Below are 22,145 nucleotides of genomic sequence, written 5' to 3' on the forward strand. Positions count from 1 at the left end.
CCCCATCTTAATGTTTTCTTATTTAGTTGCTAAGTCGTGCCCAACTCCTTTGCAACCCCACAGACTGTATCCCACTAAGCTCCTCTGTCCATGGCATTTCCCAGGCAAGAATACTAGAGTGGGTTGCCATTTTCTTCTCCAGGGGATCTTCCCTACCCAGCTATCGAATCTATGCCTCCTGCATTGCAGGGGGATTCTTTACCACTGAGCCACCTGGAAAACAGTATCTTAAGACGACCTGTTAAATATTCATGTAGCTTACCGAGAAATTCTATGACTAATTCCTATGATAGCTCTACAAGTTATTGTAGCTCTGAATTTACAGCTTGAACAAACCTCTCCTGACATAAAGAGTTTGATATCAGAGTGATGCTAAAATTAGGTATAAGGAACTCTGAAGAGATCAGCAGAATATATACTGCTACCTCTCCCATCCCCACAAGTCATATTTTCATGTCAACTCTGAGAAATAGCATAAAGCCACATATACCAAGTAAAATTTCAATCCAAGCCAGTTTTCCCTTAATTGTTGATTTTCCTGGATTTTCTAAATTACAAAGTAATTTTGGAGTTGTTTATTGTGAGAAGTCAAAGTGATGAAGAGATACAAAATGAAAAACAGAATGATCTCTCCCCTGCAGTCCAATCCATGAGGGGCCAGCGTTAATACACACAGCTTGGTACGTGTCCTTCTAAACCTTTCTTTCATAGAAACATAGATCACAGAGTGGTAGTTTGTCATTCTTGCTTTTAATTAAATGGAATTACATTAAATATATTTAACAACCTGCAACTTAAAAAATGACCTCAAGAGGGAGGGGATATATGTATAATTATGGCTGATTCACATTGTTATACAGCAGAAAGCAACACATTGTAAAAATTTTAAAAATAAAATAAAAATAATAAAATGATTTTTAAAAATTACCAATTTATCATCAAGATTTCCATATTTTTCCCTCCAGGGTAGATACATGGATGTCTAACATTCTTTTCAATATCTGCAAAATATCCATCCTGTATATACCTGTGTTATAATTTATTCAGCAGTCCCCCTACTGATATACTACATTTAAGTACTGGGTTGACCAAAAACTTTGTTCGGGTTTTTCTACAGTGTCTTACAGAAAAACCCAAACAATCCTTTTGGCTAACCCCAAATTTCCATTTTTGTTTTTGCCACTATAGTCTTTGCTGTAATAAATAGGCCTATACCTACATATTTACGTGAAAGTAAAAGTGAAATCTGCTCAGTAGTGTCCGACTCTTTGCGACTCCATGGACTACACTATAAATTCCATGGAATTCTCTAGGCCAGAATACTGGAGTGGGTAGCCTTTCCCTTCTCCAGGGGATCTTCCCAATCCAGGGATCAAACCCAGGTCTCCTGCATTGCAGGAGGATTTTTTACCAGCTGAGCCACAAGGGAAGCTCAAGAATACTGGAGTGTTAATTTCAATGGTGTAGATTTTCAAAAGTAAGACAATCAGTCAAAGGGTCAGTACATTTTAAAATTTAATAGATATTGCCAGATTACAAACACAATTACATATTACAGATTCAAATTTCCACCAGTGCTGCTTAAACAGCCCTGTTCCCCCACATCCTCACCAGCAATGACTCAACATGATGGAGGAAATAGAGACTCTCATGGATATAAATATCATTTATATTTTCCAGACCACTTATAAAGCTGTTATATGTTTATGCAGCCATGTACAGTTTCTCTTCTACAAGTTATCCACTTTTTAAAATTATTGTATTGGTTTTTCTTATCAAGGAATAGCAGCTCTCTGGGTAAAAAGGATATTAATCCTTTGCTGGCCATGAAAAGCAAATCACTTTTGGTAGTCTGTAGTTTGACTTCTGACTTTGCTATGGTTTGACTTTGTCTGACATCTTTTACCATATGGAACCAGATATGTATCTTTTCCGCCTTGGCTTCTGTGTTTCCTGACTTGTTTAAACAGTCTCTTGCATGTGTCAAACTACATAAACACACTCTTACATATTCTATTTGCTGCTGCTAAGTCACTTCAGTCGTGTCCAACTCTGTGCCACCCCACAGACGGCAGCCCTTGGCGGTGGGGGCGGGGGGGGCGGTCGGTGGGCGGCAGGTGGTAAATTAAATTTTTAATCTTTAGAACTTTCTGGGTTGGAGGGGAGAAGTCAAGGTTCTTTCAAATAGAGAACTCACTAAATGCTAGACATTACTATGTAAACAAGCCTTCCTCCAATGAACTGACACTGAAATGCTGTGGTTAGCACAATTGCTTCCCACAGACAGATGCAGCAAGCAAGTGGGGGCAGCCCTTTTCTGAAGACACTCAGTGGGCTGGCCAGACCCCCTCTCCTCTGGACTGAGCCTGGCTTCAAGACAGGCAAACCTTCTCCTGATGCTGGTTCCTTTAATGCCACAGACATGAATCCTGCATCTATCTTCTCCCCAGAGATCCTGGTTGTTGTTTAGTCACTCAGTCATGTCCGACCCTTTTGAGATCCCGCAGATGGTAGTCCACCATGCTCCTCTGTCCATGGGATTTCTCCAGGCAAGAATACTGGAGTGGGTTGCCATTTTCTTCGTCAAGAAATCTAGGTAGAATACCTAACTATACCCTGTGGGTTCCATACATTGGCTCACTCTGTTCCAGAGAAGGTCTGATGGAGTTGAGAGCAGAAGATACCACGTGGCCTCCATCTTCCTTAAACTCTCTCGGTAAATACATTAAACAAAAAAAAATTTTTATTGTGGTAAAATACATAAAAATAAAAATACACATAACATAAAATTTACCACTTTCACTATTTTTAAGTGTACAATTCATGGCATTAGATACATTCACACTGTTATGCAGCCATTACCACCATCTTGAAAACTTGATTTCATCTTCTCCCAAACTCTGAATCCACCAACAATAACTCTACATTCCCACCCTATGTACATGTATGTCTTTTACTATTTACATAATACAATAAAGCATCAATGCTGAAGAGCATGGGTTACGTGCAAATACATAAATATGAACTATTTGTACACATCTGCAGATCTAACTCAGAACTAAGGTACATAAAATTGAAAGCAAAACTAAATGTGTGTAGAGTAAAAGTGAAAACCAGGACTGAACATCAGAACATCAGAAACAGTGCCTCATGAACACAGACTCGGGCAACCACCATTTCACTTCTGTCTCTATGAATTTGACTATTCTACGGCACCTCATAAGTAGAATCATGCAATATTTGTCCTTTTGTGTCAGGTTTATTTCACTTAGTGTAATGTCTTCAAAGTTCATTTGTGTTGTACACACACCAGAATTTCATCCCTTTTTAAGGCTATGTGGATACACTGCATTTTGTTTATCTGTCGATGAATACTTGGGCTGCTTCCACCTCTTGGCTCTGAAAAATGCTATGTATACTTGTGTACAAATGTGTGCACAAGCCCCTGCTCTCAGTTAATCTGTGTGTATACCCAGAAGTGAAACTCCTGGAGAAGGGAATGGCTACCCACTCCAGTATTCTGGCCTTGAGAATTCCATGGACCGAGGAGCCTGGCAGGCTATAGTCCATGGGGTTGCTAAGAGCCCGACACAACTGAGCGACTTTCACATGCGGAAATTCTATGAATTTTTTCTGGAAACATACTGTTTTCTATAGCAGCTCTATCATTTTACTCTCCCACCAGGAAGGTACAAAGGTTCCAATTTCTCCACATCCTCGTCAACACTTATTATTTCTATTTGTTTTTATAATGACCATCCTAATGGGTATGAAATGGTATCTCTTTGTGGTTTTGATTTGTGTTTCTATGATGATTAGTGATGTTGAGCATCTTGTCCTGTGCTGGTTCACAACTTAGATAAATATCTATTTAAACTCTTTGCCAATTTTCTTTTTTTTGCCAATTTTCTAATTGGGTTGTTTTGTTGTTTGCTGAGTTATAACAGTTCTTCTGAATACTAATCCCTTATTGCATATATGCTGTGCAAATATTTTCTCCCTTTTCTGTAGACTGCTTTTTCAAATCAGTTGATAGTGTCCTTTGATGCACAAAATTTTTTAATTTTGATGACAGCCAATTTTTCCATTTTTTCTGTGTTGTCACTGCTTTGGTGTCATATTCAAGTTACTAGTTACTTAACCAACTTTAAAACTAAGAATAATTCGTTTAGTTATAATAAAAGGTTTTATACATTTTATTTTAGAAAAATATAAGCGTTTTTTCATACATCTACAAATACATGCCTATTACTGGTAAAGTCTATATATCAACTGTTTATATGTAATTTGCAAACTATAGATAGTACCTATGCTGTCTTATGTTTTCAAATTAATAACTTGTTTTATAAACAATGAACTAAAACTTGCTAAGTGTGTCTTCCTGATAAGCCTTATAAAGAGACCTTTAGAGTTCTCTCAGTTAATCCTCACAACCCTTCAAGGCAAGATCCCCTTCTCCATTTTATAGATCAGGAACCTGAGACTCAAATAAGCTAAGTGAAGTAAAGTTGCTCAGTGTGTCTGACTCTTTGCAACCCCATGGACTATATAGTCCATGGAATTCTCCAGGCCAGAATACTGGAACGGGTAGCCTTCCCTTCCTCCAGGGGATCTTCCCAACCCAGGTGCCCCACATTGCAGGCAGATTCTTTACCAGCTGAGCCACAGGGGAAGCCCTCAAATAAGCTAAGTATCTTGCTTAGGCAACACAGCCAACAAATGGTGGCACTTGGGCTTAAATCTGGATCTGGTTAGTTCCAAAGTCAATGGTCATTCCATGCATCTCTCAAAATGTTAGAAAGGAGATATAAGTCTGGAGGATTCTAGCCCTTCATAAGAGAAAGGAATTAAACTTTTCAAAGCATTATGTGCTCAGGGCTTTATTTTACTTATTTTATGACAGCTTCTGTCTTTATTAAGTAAAGTTAAAAATCATTATTCTAATTATTCTCAAGCTGAGAGTCACTGATTTAAAAAAAACAAAAAGTAAACTTTTCCTTTTATGTGGCAAGATCATAACCCTGATTAACACTAATCCGTAAATAAAAGGCTGCACTCCTATGACAAAACAATTATCAGAAGGCAGAAATGATATACGATGAATCAAAATATGTTTTATGACTTAAAAAGTTGAGGGAGGGCAGGGCTTTGTTGTTCAGTCACTAAGTCCTGTCTGGTCCAACCCTTTGCGATACCATGGACTGTAGCATGCCAAGCTTCCCTGTCCTTCAGTATCTTCCAGAGTTTGCTCAAACTCATGTCCATGGAATCAGTGATGCTATCTAACCATCTCCATCCACAGTAGGGCCTAGGGGGAGATAACAGACATTCTTGGGGCTCTTTCATGCACTTGTGCTATGTGGTCTTGTCCTCTCTGCCCCACACCTCCAGACATCCCATAAACAAGTGTCCAGCACCAGAAGTCCCTACACAGCACTCAACTCTGGCCACAGAGATCTTTCTTCCTTGAGAGCAATGAGTTCCCAAATCTCTTCTTTCTCCCTTCACACACAAAACCTAAAATAATTTCAATTACTGATGATGATACTAGGGGCCCATCCTTCAAAATTTCAACCTACATTCTACCACCTCCAATCTTTATGAACGGAACCTGGCATCCTGCTACTTAGAGACAAAAATAAATTGAAAATGTTTTCTTCTTGTGTAAGAATCTGCAAAGCATTTATAGTGAATAGAAATTGCTGATCTAAGATTCACTTTCTTTTTGATGGGGTGAGAAGAGTAGGGGAGACACTGGACTTAGAGCAGGAATCCCCAAGTCCAAGCCAGTGTTAGTGGGAGGAAAGAGACCAAAAGGAAAAAGCTGAGATGTGTAAGAGGAGTTATCTGGATATCAGCATATCTAGCAGTCCTCTACCTACATTTTGGAAGAAGCTGCACCCAAGCATTAAGTTCAAGCTAAAGGAAAAAGCTGAGATGTGTAAGAGGGGTTATCTGGATATCAGCATATCTAGCAGTCCTCTACCTACAATTTGGAAGAAGCTGCACCCAAGCATTAAGTTCAAGCTGAAAGTTACCCTTGAGCTATCTGACTTATGCTAACACCACACCACATGACTCCTGAACTTTTTTAAAGACAGTCAACGGAATTACAAAAGCATCTTTGTTAACTTCAAGGCATCAGTACCACCATGCTACTCACTGCCTACGGCGGTCAATACGGCTCTAGGTCAGTGATTCTCAATCCTGACTAAACAGGAGACTCACCCAATGCTGGGCCACACCCCAGGAAACTATTATCATCGTTTCTCTGAGGTCCAGGAATCTTTTTAAGCCACCCTAGGTGATTCTTAAACACCAGTAGAGGCATCAAAGGATTCCCCAGAATCACCACTACTGACAGGCAAGAAAGCTAGAGGTTCACACAGTGCCGGTCACTTACAATTCTACATTAAATGTCCATTTGGAAGAATGGGGACAATCATGTAAACAGTGGTTATCTGGCCCCCACCGGCACACACACACATACTAATGTTGAAACTGGTGAGCTTGCCACTCAATAGAGCTCTTGAAGGTAAAGAATTCATAGGTCTAAAAAGGAGGTGGGGAAAACTACTAATATTGTGAAATGATTAGGAGAGCAATATCATTAAAAATACCAAAATCAGAGCCTTCTGCTAACAGAGAATTTACAGATCTAATAAGTGTTTTTCAAACCGGTCTGCAGAACTATTGATGTCTAAACTATTCAAAAAGAAAAAGTAGTAACAATATAATAAGTTACTCATAAAGCAAAGGCATCCAAAGTTTGGAGCTAGGTGTTTTTATGTAAATAATGACAGTAAATAAAAGGGCTTTTCATTTTTTTAACATGTAGCTTTACTTGACAAAATGAACAGTCAGATACCACGTACGGTAGCCCCGCAGTTTTTTTGCTGACCCACAAAATTCCAAGGAGTGGAAATCACTGATCTAATTTTCCACTTTCTTTTTTTTTAAACACAAAGAGAGACTAAACTCGCACAAAGTCAGCTGTGGACAGAGAGTTTAGACGGAGCTCTACAGTTCTCCAGGTTCATGCTCTTCACTTTATTAGTAAATACCTCAGTCACAGGCTTTTCCATCTTAAATACTGCAATTTACACCCCTATTGAAAAGCAGAATTCAAATTTTAAGTGTATTATTAGACAGTTAAAAGAATCCTATGGTGAATTATTCTGTAAACCAAAGTACCTATTTCTACCTATTTGCATCTTTTCCTGGGGGTGGGGAGGGGGTGTTGCACTTGGCATGCAGGATCTTAGTTCCCCACCAGGGATCAATCCACGCCTCCTGCAGTGGAAGTGAAGAGTCTTAACCGCTGGACCACCAGGAAAGTCCCAAAGTACCCATTTTTAAATGTTGGATATTTCTAAAATAGGGATATGCCTACTCAGTATCCCCTTGGTACTGCTTCACATTTCTAGTGGAAAAGGAGTAGTGGATGCTACTTTTCTGGAGGGAAAGGGGCCTAAGACCCGAGCTCTACTTACACAGATTTAAAAATCAGCAGGTCATGTGAGCTTTCAAAAATCGACAGGAAATAGATAAAGGACTAGCCATGAGTTGGCATAATTGTTGAAGATGGGATTAACCGGGGGTTCAGGATACCATTCTCCCTACTTTTGTTTGTACCTGCTTTCTATAATAAACGAATCTTACTTGGTTTGTTTTGGTTTCAAGTGTCTCAGTTGAGTGGAATCCAGTCACCCAACCACGGGCCTTTCCAGCGAGGACACCAGAAGTGCAAAAAGAAGCAGCATTCCCCCGGCCCACCAGAGGCCCGCTCTCACCTGCGGTTGCCAAGACAACTGCACAGCTCTCACCTTCCTTCGGTCGCCGGACTGGGCGAGACCATCCTACAAGCAGGAAGTCCTTCCCTACCCAGAGCTGCTGGCGTCACTCGGTCCTCTAAGGAGGCCCCAGGGAGGGGCCGAAGCGCCCCTTCCTCCGCCACTACTTACCGGCCTCACTGTAGGCCAGGCGCAGCACCCTGCCCAGCGTGGAGAAGACGCATCTCGGCTGGCACAGCTCCTGGCCGACCACAGTGAACGCCTCCACCTTGCAGCCAGCCGCCACGAATAGCGTATCGCGTCCCCCGCCGCAGAAGCGCTCGGGCTGTAGCTTGCAGGGCACCACCTGCTGCGAGCCAAACGGATGCAGGTTGTATAACTGCACCATTCTGGCGACCGGCTGCGGGCCTCCCGGCAGTGCCCGCTCCGGCCAGTCAGCCCCGCCGGGCACCGGGAGACCCCGCGCGGTCTGCGGAGGCTGGACCACTTCCGCGAGCGATTGCAGGGAGCCGAGTCACGTGAGCACCAGGCGGACCAGCCTGCGGCGCCGATTCTTAAAGAGGCAGCTACACCGTGAGGGTGGAGCCGGAGGTGAGGACCGGCCCGCCCGCGACCGAGCCTCCCCGCCCAAGAGTTAGCGGGCTTGGGAACCAGTGTGTCTTTCGCTTCATGTTTTTATGATACTGCTTTGGGCCAGGCGAGATATTTAGGCCCTTGAGGCCGTTTAAATACTTGATCATCTGTTGTACCCTTTTCTACTTGCTGCAGCCTGTGACCTTCTGGAGAACAGGGCTGCAAAAACTGAAGTGGAGTGCACACAGCTCAACTTCGGGCTAAACGGAAGAGTTGCTCAAAAGCACTGGACATTTCAGAATGGTTTGGTTGGAAAGAGGAACTCCTAGAACATGCTCGGCAAAATATTTGCTGAAGAAGCGTGGATATCATCTAATGAACTCCAAATATTTGAAAAAGATTAGTTCGAGCCCAAAGGATAGGACTGAGGATGGTACCCACTGGTTCTCACTCCAGTGCGTCCAAGATTCATTTCAGTTCAGTCGCTCAGTCGTGTCTGACTCTTTGCGACCCGGTGGACTGTACCACGCCAGGCCTCCCTGCCCCAGAGTTTACTCAAACTCATGTCCATTGAGCTGGTGATGCCATCCAACCATCTCATCCTCTGTTGTCCTGTTCTCCTCCCGCCTCCAATCTTTCCCAGTACCAGGGTCATTTCCAATGAGTCAGTTCTTCACATAAGGTGGCCAGAGTATTGGAGTTTCAGCTTCAGCATCAGTCCTTCCAATGAACATTCAGGACTGATTTCCTTTAGAATGGATTGGTTGGATCTCCTTGCAGTCCAAGGAGTCGTCTCCAACACCACAGTTCAAAAGCATCAATTCTTCGGCGCTCTGCTTTCTTTATGGCCCAACTCTCACATCCATACATGACTACTGGAAAAACCATAACTTTGACTAGATGGACCTTTGTCAGCAAAGGTTTCTACTTTTTAATATGCTATGTTGGCCATAGCTTCTCTTCCAAGGAGCAAGTGTCTTTTGATTTCATGGCTAGTGTTACCATCAGCAAAAAAAGTGGGTCACTGTTTCCACTGTTTCCCCATCTATTTGCCATGAAGTGATGGGACCAGATGCCAAATCATAGTTTTCTAAATGTTGAGTTTTAAGCCAGCCTTTTCACTCTCTTCTTTCACTTTCATCAAGAGGCTTTTTAGCTCCTCTTCACTTTCTGCCATAAGGGTGGTGTCATCTGCATATCTGAGGTTATTGATATTGCTCCCAGCAATCTTGATTCCAGCTTGTGCTCATCCAGCCCAGCGTTTCTCATGATGTACTCTGCATATGAGTTAAATAAGCAGGGTGACAATATGTAGCCTTGATGTTCTCCTTTCCCTATTTGGAACCAGTCTGTCCTTCTGTGGGGGGCGCTCCACAGAAACAGAGGCAGTGGAACTTCCCTTAGCAAAGCCCAGGGGTCCCAAGGAGAGGTGAGCCTGCTGTCTGCCAACCCAGCCCCTTGGGGAAGCAAGAGACAATCAAACCTGACAGAGGTTCCACCTAAGCAGTTCCGCTTTATTGCCACAAACTCTTGGTTTATATAGGCAAGCAATGGGGTTTTGGGAGGGACTTTCCATAGTCACACCAATCACGTTAAAGGTCAAATCTTAATATACCATAGTTGCACCAATCACGTTAAAGTTCAAGTCGTCATGCGCTTCATTGTAACAGGAGTCTATGGTGATCACGCGCTGTCCACGTGCATGGAAATCAAGAGAGCCAATCAAAAGTTTTGACAAACAACTTATGCCACGCCCTCATCTCTTCCGCCAGGCGCCATCTTAGCTCTAAACCGCAAAGCTAGCCCTTCTTTTTCAAGGTTTACCATGTAGGGCCCCACATCCTTCCATGTCCAGTTCTAACTGTTGTTTCCTGTCCTGCATACAGATTTCTCAAGAGACGGGTCAGGTGGTCTGGTATTTCTGTCTCTTGAAGAATTTTCCTCAGTTCGTTGTGATCTACGGAATCAAAGGCTTTGGGATAGTCAGTAAAACAGAAGTAGATGTTTTTGTGGAACTCTTGCTTTTTCGATGATCCAACAGATGTTCGCAATTTGATCTCTGGTTCTTCTGCCTTTTCTAAAACCAGCTTGAACATCTGGAAGTTCACGGTTCACAAACTGTTGAAACCTGGCTTGGAGAATTTTGAGCATTACTTTACTAGCGTGTGAGATGAGTGAAATTGTGTGGTAGTGGGAACATTCTTTGGCATTGGAATGAAAACTGACCTTTTCCAGTCCTGGAGCCACTGCTGACTTTTCCAAATGCGCTGGCATATTGAGTGCAGCACTTTCACAACATCATCTTTTAGGATTTGAAATAGCTCAACTGGAATTCCATCACCTCCACTAGCTTTGTTTGTAGTGATGTTTCCTAAGGCCCACTTGACTTTGCACTCCAAGATGTCTGGCTCTAGGTGAGTGATCAAACCATTGTGATTATCTCGGTCATGAAAATCTTTTTTGTATAGTTCTTCTGTTTATTCTATCTAATCTGTATTCTGTGTCTGTTCCTGACATCTCGGTGTGGAGCTCGTGGTTGCAAATTCTCATTAAAAAAACAACAACATGATTTAGATGAAGCAGGTATTGGAGCTACTCTTTCCAATTCATCCAGGAAAGAAAAAAAATCTAAGTATGGATTGAGGGATGCTGCCTTACTTTTGGCATGCAGGAACAGGACTGAAAAGAAAAAGCAAAATTTCCTTTTGTCACTCTCATGACCTTTTTTCTGCTAAGAATTTACAAATTAGGTGCAATTGGACTAAAATGAATTAAATCCCACCTCCATTTCCTAAACTCTCTTGATGAATAAAGTTATCCTCAGTAATAAATTCAGCTTCACCCAACCACTAGGGTCTCGGTGAAATAACAGTTCACCAAACTCAGTGAGACCAGGAAGTGAACAAGGAGCTTTGCTCTGGTCAGCCAGCTAGGGCTGAAAACTCATGGAAGGCTCTTACAGAAAATAACCAGCCTAACACAGCCCACAACGCATTCTTTTAGATACAACACTCATGCCTACTCCTTCACAAATATTTGTCTTATGATCCTCTTTTGATTTTCTCCTGTAAGGCTGAAAATGATAATTTTAGTGCTAAATTAAAATTTTGAGACTAAAATTACAATTTAATTGTAATTTCACCTACATCAAAATGTTTATTTAGGAGAAGGGATGTAAGTATACTTATGGCTGATTCATGCTGATGTATGACAGAAACGAATACGATGTTGTAAAGCAATTATCCTTCAGTTAAAAATAAATATTTTTAAAAAATGTTTATTTGGGGTAAAAAAGTGTAATTTGCTCAAAGCCTGGAACTCCAGTCCCTTCTAGAGACAGCCACTTCTCCCTTACACCTGTGTCTGGCTCATCTAAGATTCTTAGAGCTCAGACATGCCTACAAAGGGAAGGTGGCAGTGTTGCCTGGTTTTCACATTTGTCCATAGCTCTAAACAAGAGCTGCCTATTTGCCCTCCTGTAACAAATGCAGAGACAACAGTGGGCATGCCATCATGTCCTTGTTCGAGGCTAGGTTAGTCTGCTAGGGCAGTCATAACAGAATAACCACAGAATGAATGGCTTAAACAACAAAAAAATTTTTTTTCACAATTCTGAAGGCCTGAAGTCCAAGATCAAGGTACCAGCATATATGGGTGAGAGTCCTCTTCGGTTTGCAGACTGCTGACTCCTTGCTCTGTACTGTCGAGCTGGAAAGGGCTAGAGGGCACTGTAGGATTTCTTTTGTAAGAGCACTAATCAGAATCTGCAACCCACTCTCCAGAAGTCTTGTCTGGAGAATTCCATGGACAGAGGAGCCTCACAGGCTACAGTCGATGGGGTTGTAAAGAGTCAGATAGGACTGAGCAACTAACAGCTTATAGGATTTCTGTATGTTGCTCAGCATCTTTAGTCTTTAGAGAAATACACAACAAAACCACCATTAGAGACCATGATACGTTTACTATAGACTAAAAAGATCCATCATGATAAGTGCTGATGAGGATATAGAAAAATTGGTGTGGGTGTCAAATGGTACAATAACTTTTGAAACAGTTTGGCAGTCTCTTAGAAAGCTAAACGTGTACCTACCATATGATCCAACCGTTCTACTCCTAGGTTTTTACCTAAAAGGACTGAAGGCATATATCCTTAAAATCACTTGTACACACATTTTCATACACATATTAACATTATATGTAGTAGTAAAAACCTGAAAAAAAAATTATCCATCTTCAGATAAATCAGTTCAGTTGCTCGGTAATGTCTGACTCTTTGCTACCCCATGGACTGCAACACCCCAGGCTTCCCTGTCCATCACCAACTCCCAGAGCTTGTTCAAACTCATGTCCATTGAGTAAGTGATGCCATCCAATCATCTCATTCTCTGTCGTCCCCTTCTCCTGCCTTCAATCTTTCCCAGCATCAGAGGCTTTTCCAATGAGTTAGTTCATTGGATCAGGTGGCCATAGTTAAGTGTCAGCATCAGTCCTTCTACTGAATATTCAGGACTGATCTCCTTTAGGATGGACTGGTTGGATCTCCTTGCAGTCCAAGGGACTCTCAAGAGTATTCTGCAACACCACAATTCAAAAGCATCGATTCTTCAGTGCTCAGCTTTCTTTATAGTCCAACTCTCACATCCATACACGACTACTGGAAAAACCATAGCTTTGACTAGATGGGCCTTTGTCGGCAAAATAATGTCTCTGCTTTTTAATATGCTGTCTAGGTTGGTCATAACTTTTCTTCCAAGAAGCAAATGCATCTTTTAATTTCATGGCTGAAATCACCATCTGCAGTGATTTTGGAGCCCAAGAAAATAAAGTCTGTCACTGTTTCTATTGTTTCCCCATCTACTTGCCATGAAGTGTTGTGACCAGATGCCATAATCTTAGTTTTCTGAATGTTGAGCTTTAAGCCAGCTTTTTCACTCTTCTCTTTTACTTTCATCAAGAGGCTATTCAGTTCCTTTTCGCTTTCTGCCATAAGGATGGTGTTATCTGCATAACTGAGGTTATTGATATTGTTCCCGGCAATCTTGATTCCAGCTTGTGCTTCATCCAGCCTGGCACTTTGCATGATGTACTCTGCATATAAGTTAAATAAGCAGGGTGACAATATACAGCCTTGACGTACTCCTTTCCCAACAAGGAGCTAGTCCATTGTTCCATGTCCAGTTATAAGTGTTGCTTCTTGACCTGCATACATATTTCTCAGGAGGCAGGTCATGTGGTCTGGTATTCCCACCTCTTGAAGAATTTTCCAGTTTGTTGTGATCCATACAGTCAAAGGGTTTAGCATAGTCAATGAAGCAGAAGTAGATGTTTTTCTGGAATTCTCTTGCTTTTTTCGATGATCCAACAGATGTTGCCAACTTGATCTCTGGTTCCTCTCCCTTTTCTAAATCCAGCTTAAACATCTGGAAGTTCTCAGTTCATATACTCTTACAGCCTAGCTTGGAGAATTTCGAGCATTATTTTGCTAGCATGTGAAATGAGTACAATTGTGCAGTAGTTTGAACATTCTTTGGCATTTCCTTTCTTTGGGATTGGAATGAAAACTGACCATTTCCAGTCCTGGAGCCACTGCTGAGTTTTCCAAATTTGCTGACATATTGAATGCAGCACTTTCACAGCATCATCTTTTAGTCTTTGAAATAGCTCAGCTGGAATTCCATTACCTTTTCTAGCTTTGTTCTCAGTGATGCTTCCTAAGGCCCACTTGACTTCACATTCCAGGATATCTGGCTCTAGGTGAGTGATCACACCATCATGATTATCTGGGTCGTGAAAGGATCTTTTTTGTATAGTTCTTCTGTGTATTCTTGCCACCTCTTCTTAATATCTTCTGCTTCTGTTAGGTCCATACCATTTCTGTCCTTTATCGAGTCCATCTTTGTATGAAATGTTCCCTTGGTATCTCTAATTTTCTTGAAGAGATCTCTAGTCTTTCCCATTCTATTGTTTTCCTCTATTTCTGTGCATTGATCACTTAGGAAGGCTTTCTTATCTCTCCTTGCTGTTTGGAGCTCTGCATTCAGTGGATATTTGGCACTGTGCTCAGCATGTGGTAGACATCTCACACATTCCTTTATTCTATTACATGTTGGTGTATTAACTGTTATTTCTGATATTTTTCTATGACCAAGACTTTCCCCCAATTTAGGCAGCAGAAACCACGGAATTATATACTCACTGCCCTCAGGGAAAGAATGAGAGAAGAACCAGAGAATCTAATTCATATCTTTTAAATTTTAAAATTTTAGATGGATTTGCAGTACAAAAGGATTTGGGAAATTATGCCATCAGGCTGGACTAGTTGCCTCCCAAACCACTCTGACTGTTCAAAGTGTGCTAAACTGAGGTGAGAGAGAGGGTTTGAAGGGAAAATGGAGTTAAAAGCAGGTATGTGTCCCTTTGAAGTAATGCTGGCTCTACCCAAACCCACCTTCTGCAGCATCACACAAGAGGGGCACAGGAGAGGATGAAATGACAAAAATCTGAGACTTAAAGAATCTAAGAGCTAAGGACTAGAAAACAACAAAAAAATAAAGAGGTGGCAGGCAGAGATGCCAAAGGCCATGCAGAAGTGATACTGAGGTAAGGATAGATAGACAGTGGGGTCTGAGCAGCCTCACGCCTCCCTGTACCCCATGCTGCCAGGGATAGTGGGGAGGTGATGGGGGCCATACTCAGCCCCTCTGGTTTCCCACAGTCCTGGACTGGAGGGAAAGGAAATAAGGATGGAAACAGCATCAGAAAAACCTCACACCCACAAGGAGAGGACTGACTGTGGAAAATCAATGGGGAAAAAAAACATCTCAGTAGATGACAGCCTGAAGACCATATTGACTAGCTTTCCTTCTCTATGGGTTTGCTGAATGCAAGAGCAGTAATCTCAGCTGAAACCCTAGGGCATGTATTATCTTAATAGAATCTTTGCTATTATTAGGAATTTTAGAAGCCTCAAGCAGGAGTGAGTTTCAGCTGTAGAGATCTTGGAAGATTGCTAGGGACTCACTGGGCTTTCTTTACCTCCACTGATGATCTGGCACTTAGACACCAGAATGGGCAAAGCTAGGGCATTCAGAGGTTGGCACCTGGACAATAAGGTGACATAAGATATTAATCTCTTACTCAAGTAAGTCTTACTACTCTTAGAGTTTAGATCAGCTTGATGGCTTCTACTGAAATGGAGAGTTGCTCTCAAAATCACACCATGCCCAACTCACTGTTTTATATATGATACTGTGTATCTATTAAGGGGCTTCCTGGTGGCTCAGACGGTAAAGAATCAGTCTGCAATGCAGGATACCCAGGTTTGATTCCTGGGTCAGGAAGATCCCCTGGAAAAAGGAATGGCAATCCACTCCGGTATTCTTGCCTGGAGAATTCCATGGACAGAGGAGCCTGGCAGGCTACAGTCCATGGGGTCAACAAAGAGTCAGACATGACCGAGCAACTTTCACAAGAACAAATCTATTAATCCCCAATTCCAAATTTGTCCCTCTCCCTTTTCTCCTTTGGTAACCATAAGTTTGTTTGCTATCTCAGTATGTCTATTTCTGTTTTATATGTAAATTCATTTGTTTCAAATTTTAGATTCCACATATAAGTGATCTCAAACGATATTTGTCTTTCTCCGTCTCGTTTACTTAGCATGGTAATCTCCAGGTCCATCCATATTTCTGCAAATGGCATTATTTCATTCCTTTTTGTGGCTGAGTAATATTTCACTGCACACACACACACACAGGCAACACACACACACACACACACACACACACACACTGCATCTTCTTTATTCATCCATTCGTTGATGGACACTTAGCTTGCTTCCATGTCCTGACTTTTATAAATAGTGCTGCTGCAAACATTGGGATTCATGTATCTTTGGAATTGCAGTTTTCATATTTTCTGGATATATGCCCAGGAGTGGCATTGCTGGATCATATGTTAGATCTATTTTTAGTCTTTTAAGGGACTTCCATGTTTCATAGTGGCTGCAGTATGTTTACATTCTCACCAACAGTATAGGAGGGTTTTCTTTCCTCCACACCCTCTCTGGCATCTGTGATTTGTAGACTTTTTGATGATGGCCATTCTGACCTGTATTAGGTGGTACTTATCGTAGTTTTGCTTTGAATTTCTTGAATTAGTGACATTGAGCATCTTTTCACATGCTTCAGTAATTTTAAAGATTCCACTGTGCAACAAAGTTTGGGAACCACTGTCTTAAGAGACTTGTCTGTCTTTTTTGATTAAGGGTACAGTATAAATCAAAACCTTTACCTAAGACATCGTTTGATTTTTCTAAGTAATATGTATTAAGCTACTGAAAGTAACAGGGCTGTTTTCAAATTGTGACTAACTGCTCTTCAGACAAATAGTTAGTCAACAGTGACCTCTGGTGGTGTGCTGAGAACCTAAAATAACAATCTAATTTTGTTCCTACCTGAATACTCTTATTCTTTGTTCAGTCTCTCAGTCCTCTCTGACTCTTTGCGACACCGTGGACTGCAGCACGTCAGGCCTCCCTGTCCCTCACCATCTCCTGGAGTCCACTCAAATTCATTCCTATTGAGTCAGTGATGCCGTCCACCCATCTCATCCTCTGTTATGCCCTTCTCCTCCTGCCTTCAATCTTCCCCAGTATCAGGGTCTTTTCTAGTGAGTCAGCTCTTCACGTCAGGTGGCCAAAATATTGGAGCCTCAACTTCAGCACCAGTCCTTCCAATGAATATTCAGGGTTGATTTCCTTTAAGATAGACTGGTTTGATAGCCTTGCTGTCCAAGGGACTCACCAGAGTCTTCCCTCCAGCACCACAGTTCTAAGGCATCAGTTCTTCGGCACTCAGCCTTTCTTATTGTCCAGCTATCACATCCCTACATGAACACTGGAAAAACCATAGCTTTGACTATACAGACATTTGTAGGCGAAGGACAAAGTAGGAATACTCTTAACACAGAGGAAAGGTGTCAGTGACCACTCTCCACTACTCCATGCCCCTCTATGACATACACATATTATCTAGAAAGGAAAATCAAGGCCTAGAGAGTACGTTGACCCGAGATCACACAAGAATCATAGATAGCTATGGAACTGAAACTTGACAGGTCCTTCAACTTCCCCTTCCTCTCAACGGTACCCTCCCTCAGAATGAGCTCATCTTTAAAACTTCCCAGTATGAGCACCATCATACTGCATCGATAGCTTCCAGATTCTATTTCTAGCCTGTAAGCATGACCTTGATTCTTGCAAATGCCAAGCACAGTCACATAACTGATATAAGCCAGAAGTGCCTGGAGTGACGATCTCTCTCTTCTATGCCCTACGGTTTTGATTGCTCCTTTGGAGTAGGAGGCAAAGGGTGTAGGCCTGGTAAGGGAAGTCTGATGGACTGGGCCTTCTGGTTAGGATAACCATTTTGCAAATAAAGAGAATAAGGCTCAAAAGAAATATTACCTAGACCATCCATCTCATCATACCCCTTTTTCTCTGTCTTGACTCCAACACACTTCATATCAAGTGGGGAAATTAAGCCCATGAACTATCCTCTTCAGGCAGGCTTCTGAAAGCCCCTGGCAAATCTGTAGCTCCAACATTAATGCGACATGAGAGATGTGGCATTCTCAATATAAAGTAATGAGGAGTGATGCTGGAGTACAAAGACAAAGTATGGAGTTAAACTGTCTGAAAGAGAAGCTAGGATATCAGTAGAGGCTGAAGATTTAGGGACTGGAGGGTGGGGGTGGGGTGGATCCTTACACACAGACTGTTAGAGTTGAATCCCTGAAGCAAAAATAGAGTGGACAGACTTCCCTGTTGATCCAGTGGTTAAGAATCTGTCTTCCAATCCAGCAGATGTGGGTTCCATCCCTGATCAGGGAACTAAGATCCCACAACCAGGGCAACTAACCCAGCATGCCACAACTAGGAAGGCTGCTCTTGCAACAAAGACCCAATGCAGCCAAAAAGAAAAAAAAAAAAATTAAAAAAAAAAAAAGGATGGAATTTGTGACTGAAGATCAAGAGCAAGGGAAAATGGGAGTCTGGAGTTCCATTCAGGTAGTTTCTTTGGAGACTGAGAACAGCCAGTGGTTCCACTGCCTTGACCTCTCCTTCTGGAACGGATGCCCAGTGGCCACCAACGTGTAATGCCTAGGGAACTAGAACCCTTGGGAACCAAGAGACCTTTCAGGCCAGCATGAGTTGGAGAAGGACCTCCTCCTCTTGTAGCACCTGCCTCCATTAGGTAGTAAGCAGTTTCAGGAGCTGCTGTGGCCAACCTCACCTCTTCTACTCCCTCTCCAATTTCCATTTCTCGGAACTTCTAATGCTGCCAGCATGATCTAACAAATTGTAACAAGACTAAAGGAGGCTTCACAAACGGCATCCCAAAGAAGGTGGGGACTGCCTTGGTTTCCAAGGTAGAGGGAAAGATGCTTGTTGATCTTACAATTTTCATCCCCCATGAAAGAAAAACTTTCTAATTCTGAGTGAAGCCAGAGGCTTCTGTGAAATATAGTCCTGGATGAGGAAGATACATTCTCAGGATCATCTGGCTATAGTAGTTTTCTAACTCTAGTTCAGTTCAATCGCTCAGTCGTGTCCGACTCTTTGTGACCCCATGAATCGCAGCACACCAGGCCTCCCTGTCCATCACCAACTCATGGAGTTCACTCAGACTCACGTCCATCGAGTCGGTGATGCCATCCAGCCATCTCATCCTCTGTCATCCCCTTCTCCTCCTGCCCACAATCCCTCCCAGCATCAGAGTCTTTTCCAATGAGTCAACTCTTCGCGTGAGGTGGCCCAAGTACTGGAGTTTCAGCTTTAGCATCATTCCTTCCAAAGAACACCCAGGGCTGATCTCCTTTAGAATGGACTGGTTGGATCTCCTTGCAGTCCAAGGGACTCTCAAGAGTCTTCTCCAACACCACAGTTCAAAAGCATCAATTCTTCGGCGCTCAGCCTTCTTCACAGTCCAACTCTCACATCCATACATTACTACTGGAAAAACCATAGCCTTGACTAGACAGACCTTTGTTGGCACAGTAATGTCTCTGCTTTTCAATATGCTATCTGCTGCTGCTGCTGCTGCTAAGTCGCTTCAGTCGTGTCCGACTCTGTGCGACCCCATAGACGGCAGCTGGCCAGGCTCCTCCGTCCCTGGGATTCTCCAGGCAAGAACACAGGAGTGGGTTGCCGTGTCCTTCTCCAATGAATGAAAGTGAAGAGTGAAAGTGAATTTGCTCAGTCGTGTCCGACTCTTAGCGACCCCATGGACTGCAGCTTACCAGGCTCCTCCGCCCATGGGATTTTCCAGGCAGAGTACTAGAGTGGGTCACCATTGCCTTCTCCGGAATGTGCTATCTAGGCTGGTCATAACTTTCCTTCCAAGGAGTAAGCGTCTTTTAATTTCATGGCTGCAGTCACCATCTGCAGTGATTTTGGAGCCCCAAAAAATAAAGTCTGACACTGTTTCCACTGTTTCCCCATCTATTTCCCATGAAGTGATGGGACCAGATGCCATGATCTTCGTTTTCTGAATGTTGAGCTTCAAGCCAACTTTTTCACTCTCCTCTTTCACTTTCATCAAGAGGCTTTTTAGTTCCTCTTCACTTTCTGCCATAAGGGTGGTGTCATCTGTGTATCTGAGGTTATTGATACTTTTCCTGGCAATCTTGATTCCAGCTTGTGCTTCCTCCAGCCCAGCGTTTCTCATGATGTACTCTGCATAGAAGTTCAATAAGCAGGAGCTTATAACATGGTAAATCTTGGCTTCTTGGCTTGGAGGAGAGGGTGGTAGACTCTGGGGACTGTATGAGGTTTTTAAGTTCCTGAGGGATTTCCTCTTGTAGAGGAATCTTCCCCAATAGAAAAGGCCTTCCTTACTGTAGTGTCTCAGACCTATCCATGGGTTCAAGTTGTGTCTGGTGTGTTAGGGAAAGGAGGGATTGAGGCTGCATTTGGCAGTGGAGGGAGGGGGGTGTTATTCAGCAGAACCTCCCACATAGCTAACGCTTGAGAAGCCCTTATAGCCCTATAACATTTATTTTTCTAAAGTGTCCTTCTTCCCAGTGACTGATCAATAGGCAGCCCAATCTGTTTTCCTCTGACAAACAAATGAGAATTGATTCAATCTGACAGTACTGTGGCCTCCACAGATAAACTAGGTTGCCAGCTATTTGACACCTTCTATCTAGTAGAAGGCTCTGTCACATAGGAGGTGACCAGTAACTCTTTTTAAAATATCTAAATGAATAATTGAATACAGACATTATTCATTGCTATCTTAGCTAATGCAATAAAATAGAGGTCTGAGGGGGGAAACAAAAAGTATCAAGAAAACTTAGAGATACCAAGGGAACATTTCATACAAAGATGGGCACAATAAACAGAAACAATACAGACTTAACAGAAGCAGAAGATATTAAGAAGAGGTGGCAAGAATACGCAGAAGAACTGTACAAAAAAGATCTTCACGACCCAGATAATAACGATGGTGTGATCACTCACCTAGAGCCAGACATCCTGTAATGTGAAGTCAAGTGGGCCTGAGGAAGCATCACTACAAACAAAGCTAATGGAGGTGATGGAATTCCAATTGAGCTATTTCAAAGACTAAAAGATGATGCTGTGAAAGTGCTGCACTCAATATGCCAGCAAATTTGGAAAACTCAGCAGTGGCCATAGGACTGGAAAAGGTCAGTTTTCATTCCAATTCCAAAGAAAGGAAATGCTAAAGAATGTTCAAACTACCACACAATTGCACTCATCTCACATGCTAGTAATGCTCAAAATTCTCCAAGCCAGGCTTCAACAGTTTGTGAACTGCGAACTTTCAGATTTTCAAGCTGAATTTAGAAAAGGCAGAGGAACCAGAGATCAAATTGCCAACATCTGTTGGATCATAGGAAAAAGCAAGAGAGTTCCAGAAAAACAGCTCTTTCTGCTTCGTTGACTATGCCAAAGCCTTTGACTATGTGGATCACAACAGACTGTGGAAAATTCTTCAAGAAAATTCTTAAAGGGAATACCAGACCACCTGACTTGCCTCCTGAGACATCTGTATGCAGGTCAAGAAGCAACAATTAGAACTGGACATAGAACAACATACTGGTTCCAAACTGGGAAAGGAGTGCATCAGGGCTGTATATTGTCACCCTGCTTATTTAACTTATATGCAGAGTACATCATGAGAAATGGCCAGGCTGGATGAGCACATGCTGGAATCAAGATTGCCGGGAGCAATATCAATATCCTCAGATATGCAGATGACACCACCCTTCTAGCAGAAAGCAAAGAACTATAGAGCCTCTTGATGAAAGTAAAATAGGACAGTGAGAAAGCTGGCTTAAAATTCAACATTCAAAAAACTAAGATCATGGCATCTGGTCCCATCACTTCATGGCAAATAGATGGGGAAACAATAGAAACAGTAGCTGACTTTATTTTTTTGGGCTCCAACATCACTGCAGATGGTGACTGCAGCCAGGAAATTAAAAGATGCTTTTGCTCCTCGGAAGAAACGCTATGACCAACCTAGACAGCATATTAAAAAGCAGAGACATTACTTTGCGGACAAAGTTATGGTTTTTCCAGTAGTCGGGTATGGATGTGAGAGTTGGACCATAAAGAAGGCTGAGCATTGAAGAATTGATGCTTTTGAACTGTGCAGTTGGAGAAGACTCTAGAGATTCCCTTGGACTGCAAGGAGATCTAACCAGTACATCCTAAAGGAAATCAGTCTTGAATATTCATTGGAAGGACTG

The 22,145-nt window shown here is 42.3% G+C and overlaps 1 protein-coding gene across 3 annotated transcripts in view; it reads right to left on the reverse strand.

Moving 5' to 3' along the window:
- Window positions 1–8,299, reverse strand: part of HPS3 (HPS3, biogenesis of lysosomal organelles complex 2 subunit 1) — a 42,382-nt gene extending 34,083 nt beyond the window's left edge. For all 3 annotated transcript variants that reach the window (XR_001918157.1, XR_001918156.1, XM_013965835.2), the window contains exon 1: window positions 7,965–8,299. Coding sequence is in view for 1 of the 3 variants with exons in the window: in XM_013965835.2 (XP_013821289.2) it covers window positions 7,965–8,181 (217 nt within the window). In the remaining 2 variants the exon portion in view is untranslated. The remainder of the gene's footprint in view (window positions 1–7,964) is intronic.

Source organism: Capra hircus, chromosome 1 (genome assembly GCF_001704415.2).
Source record: "Capra hircus breed San Clemente chromosome 1, ASM170441v1, whole genome shotgun sequence".
Taxonomy (NCBI): domain Eukaryota; kingdom Metazoa; phylum Chordata; class Mammalia; order Artiodactyla; family Bovidae; genus Capra; species Capra hircus.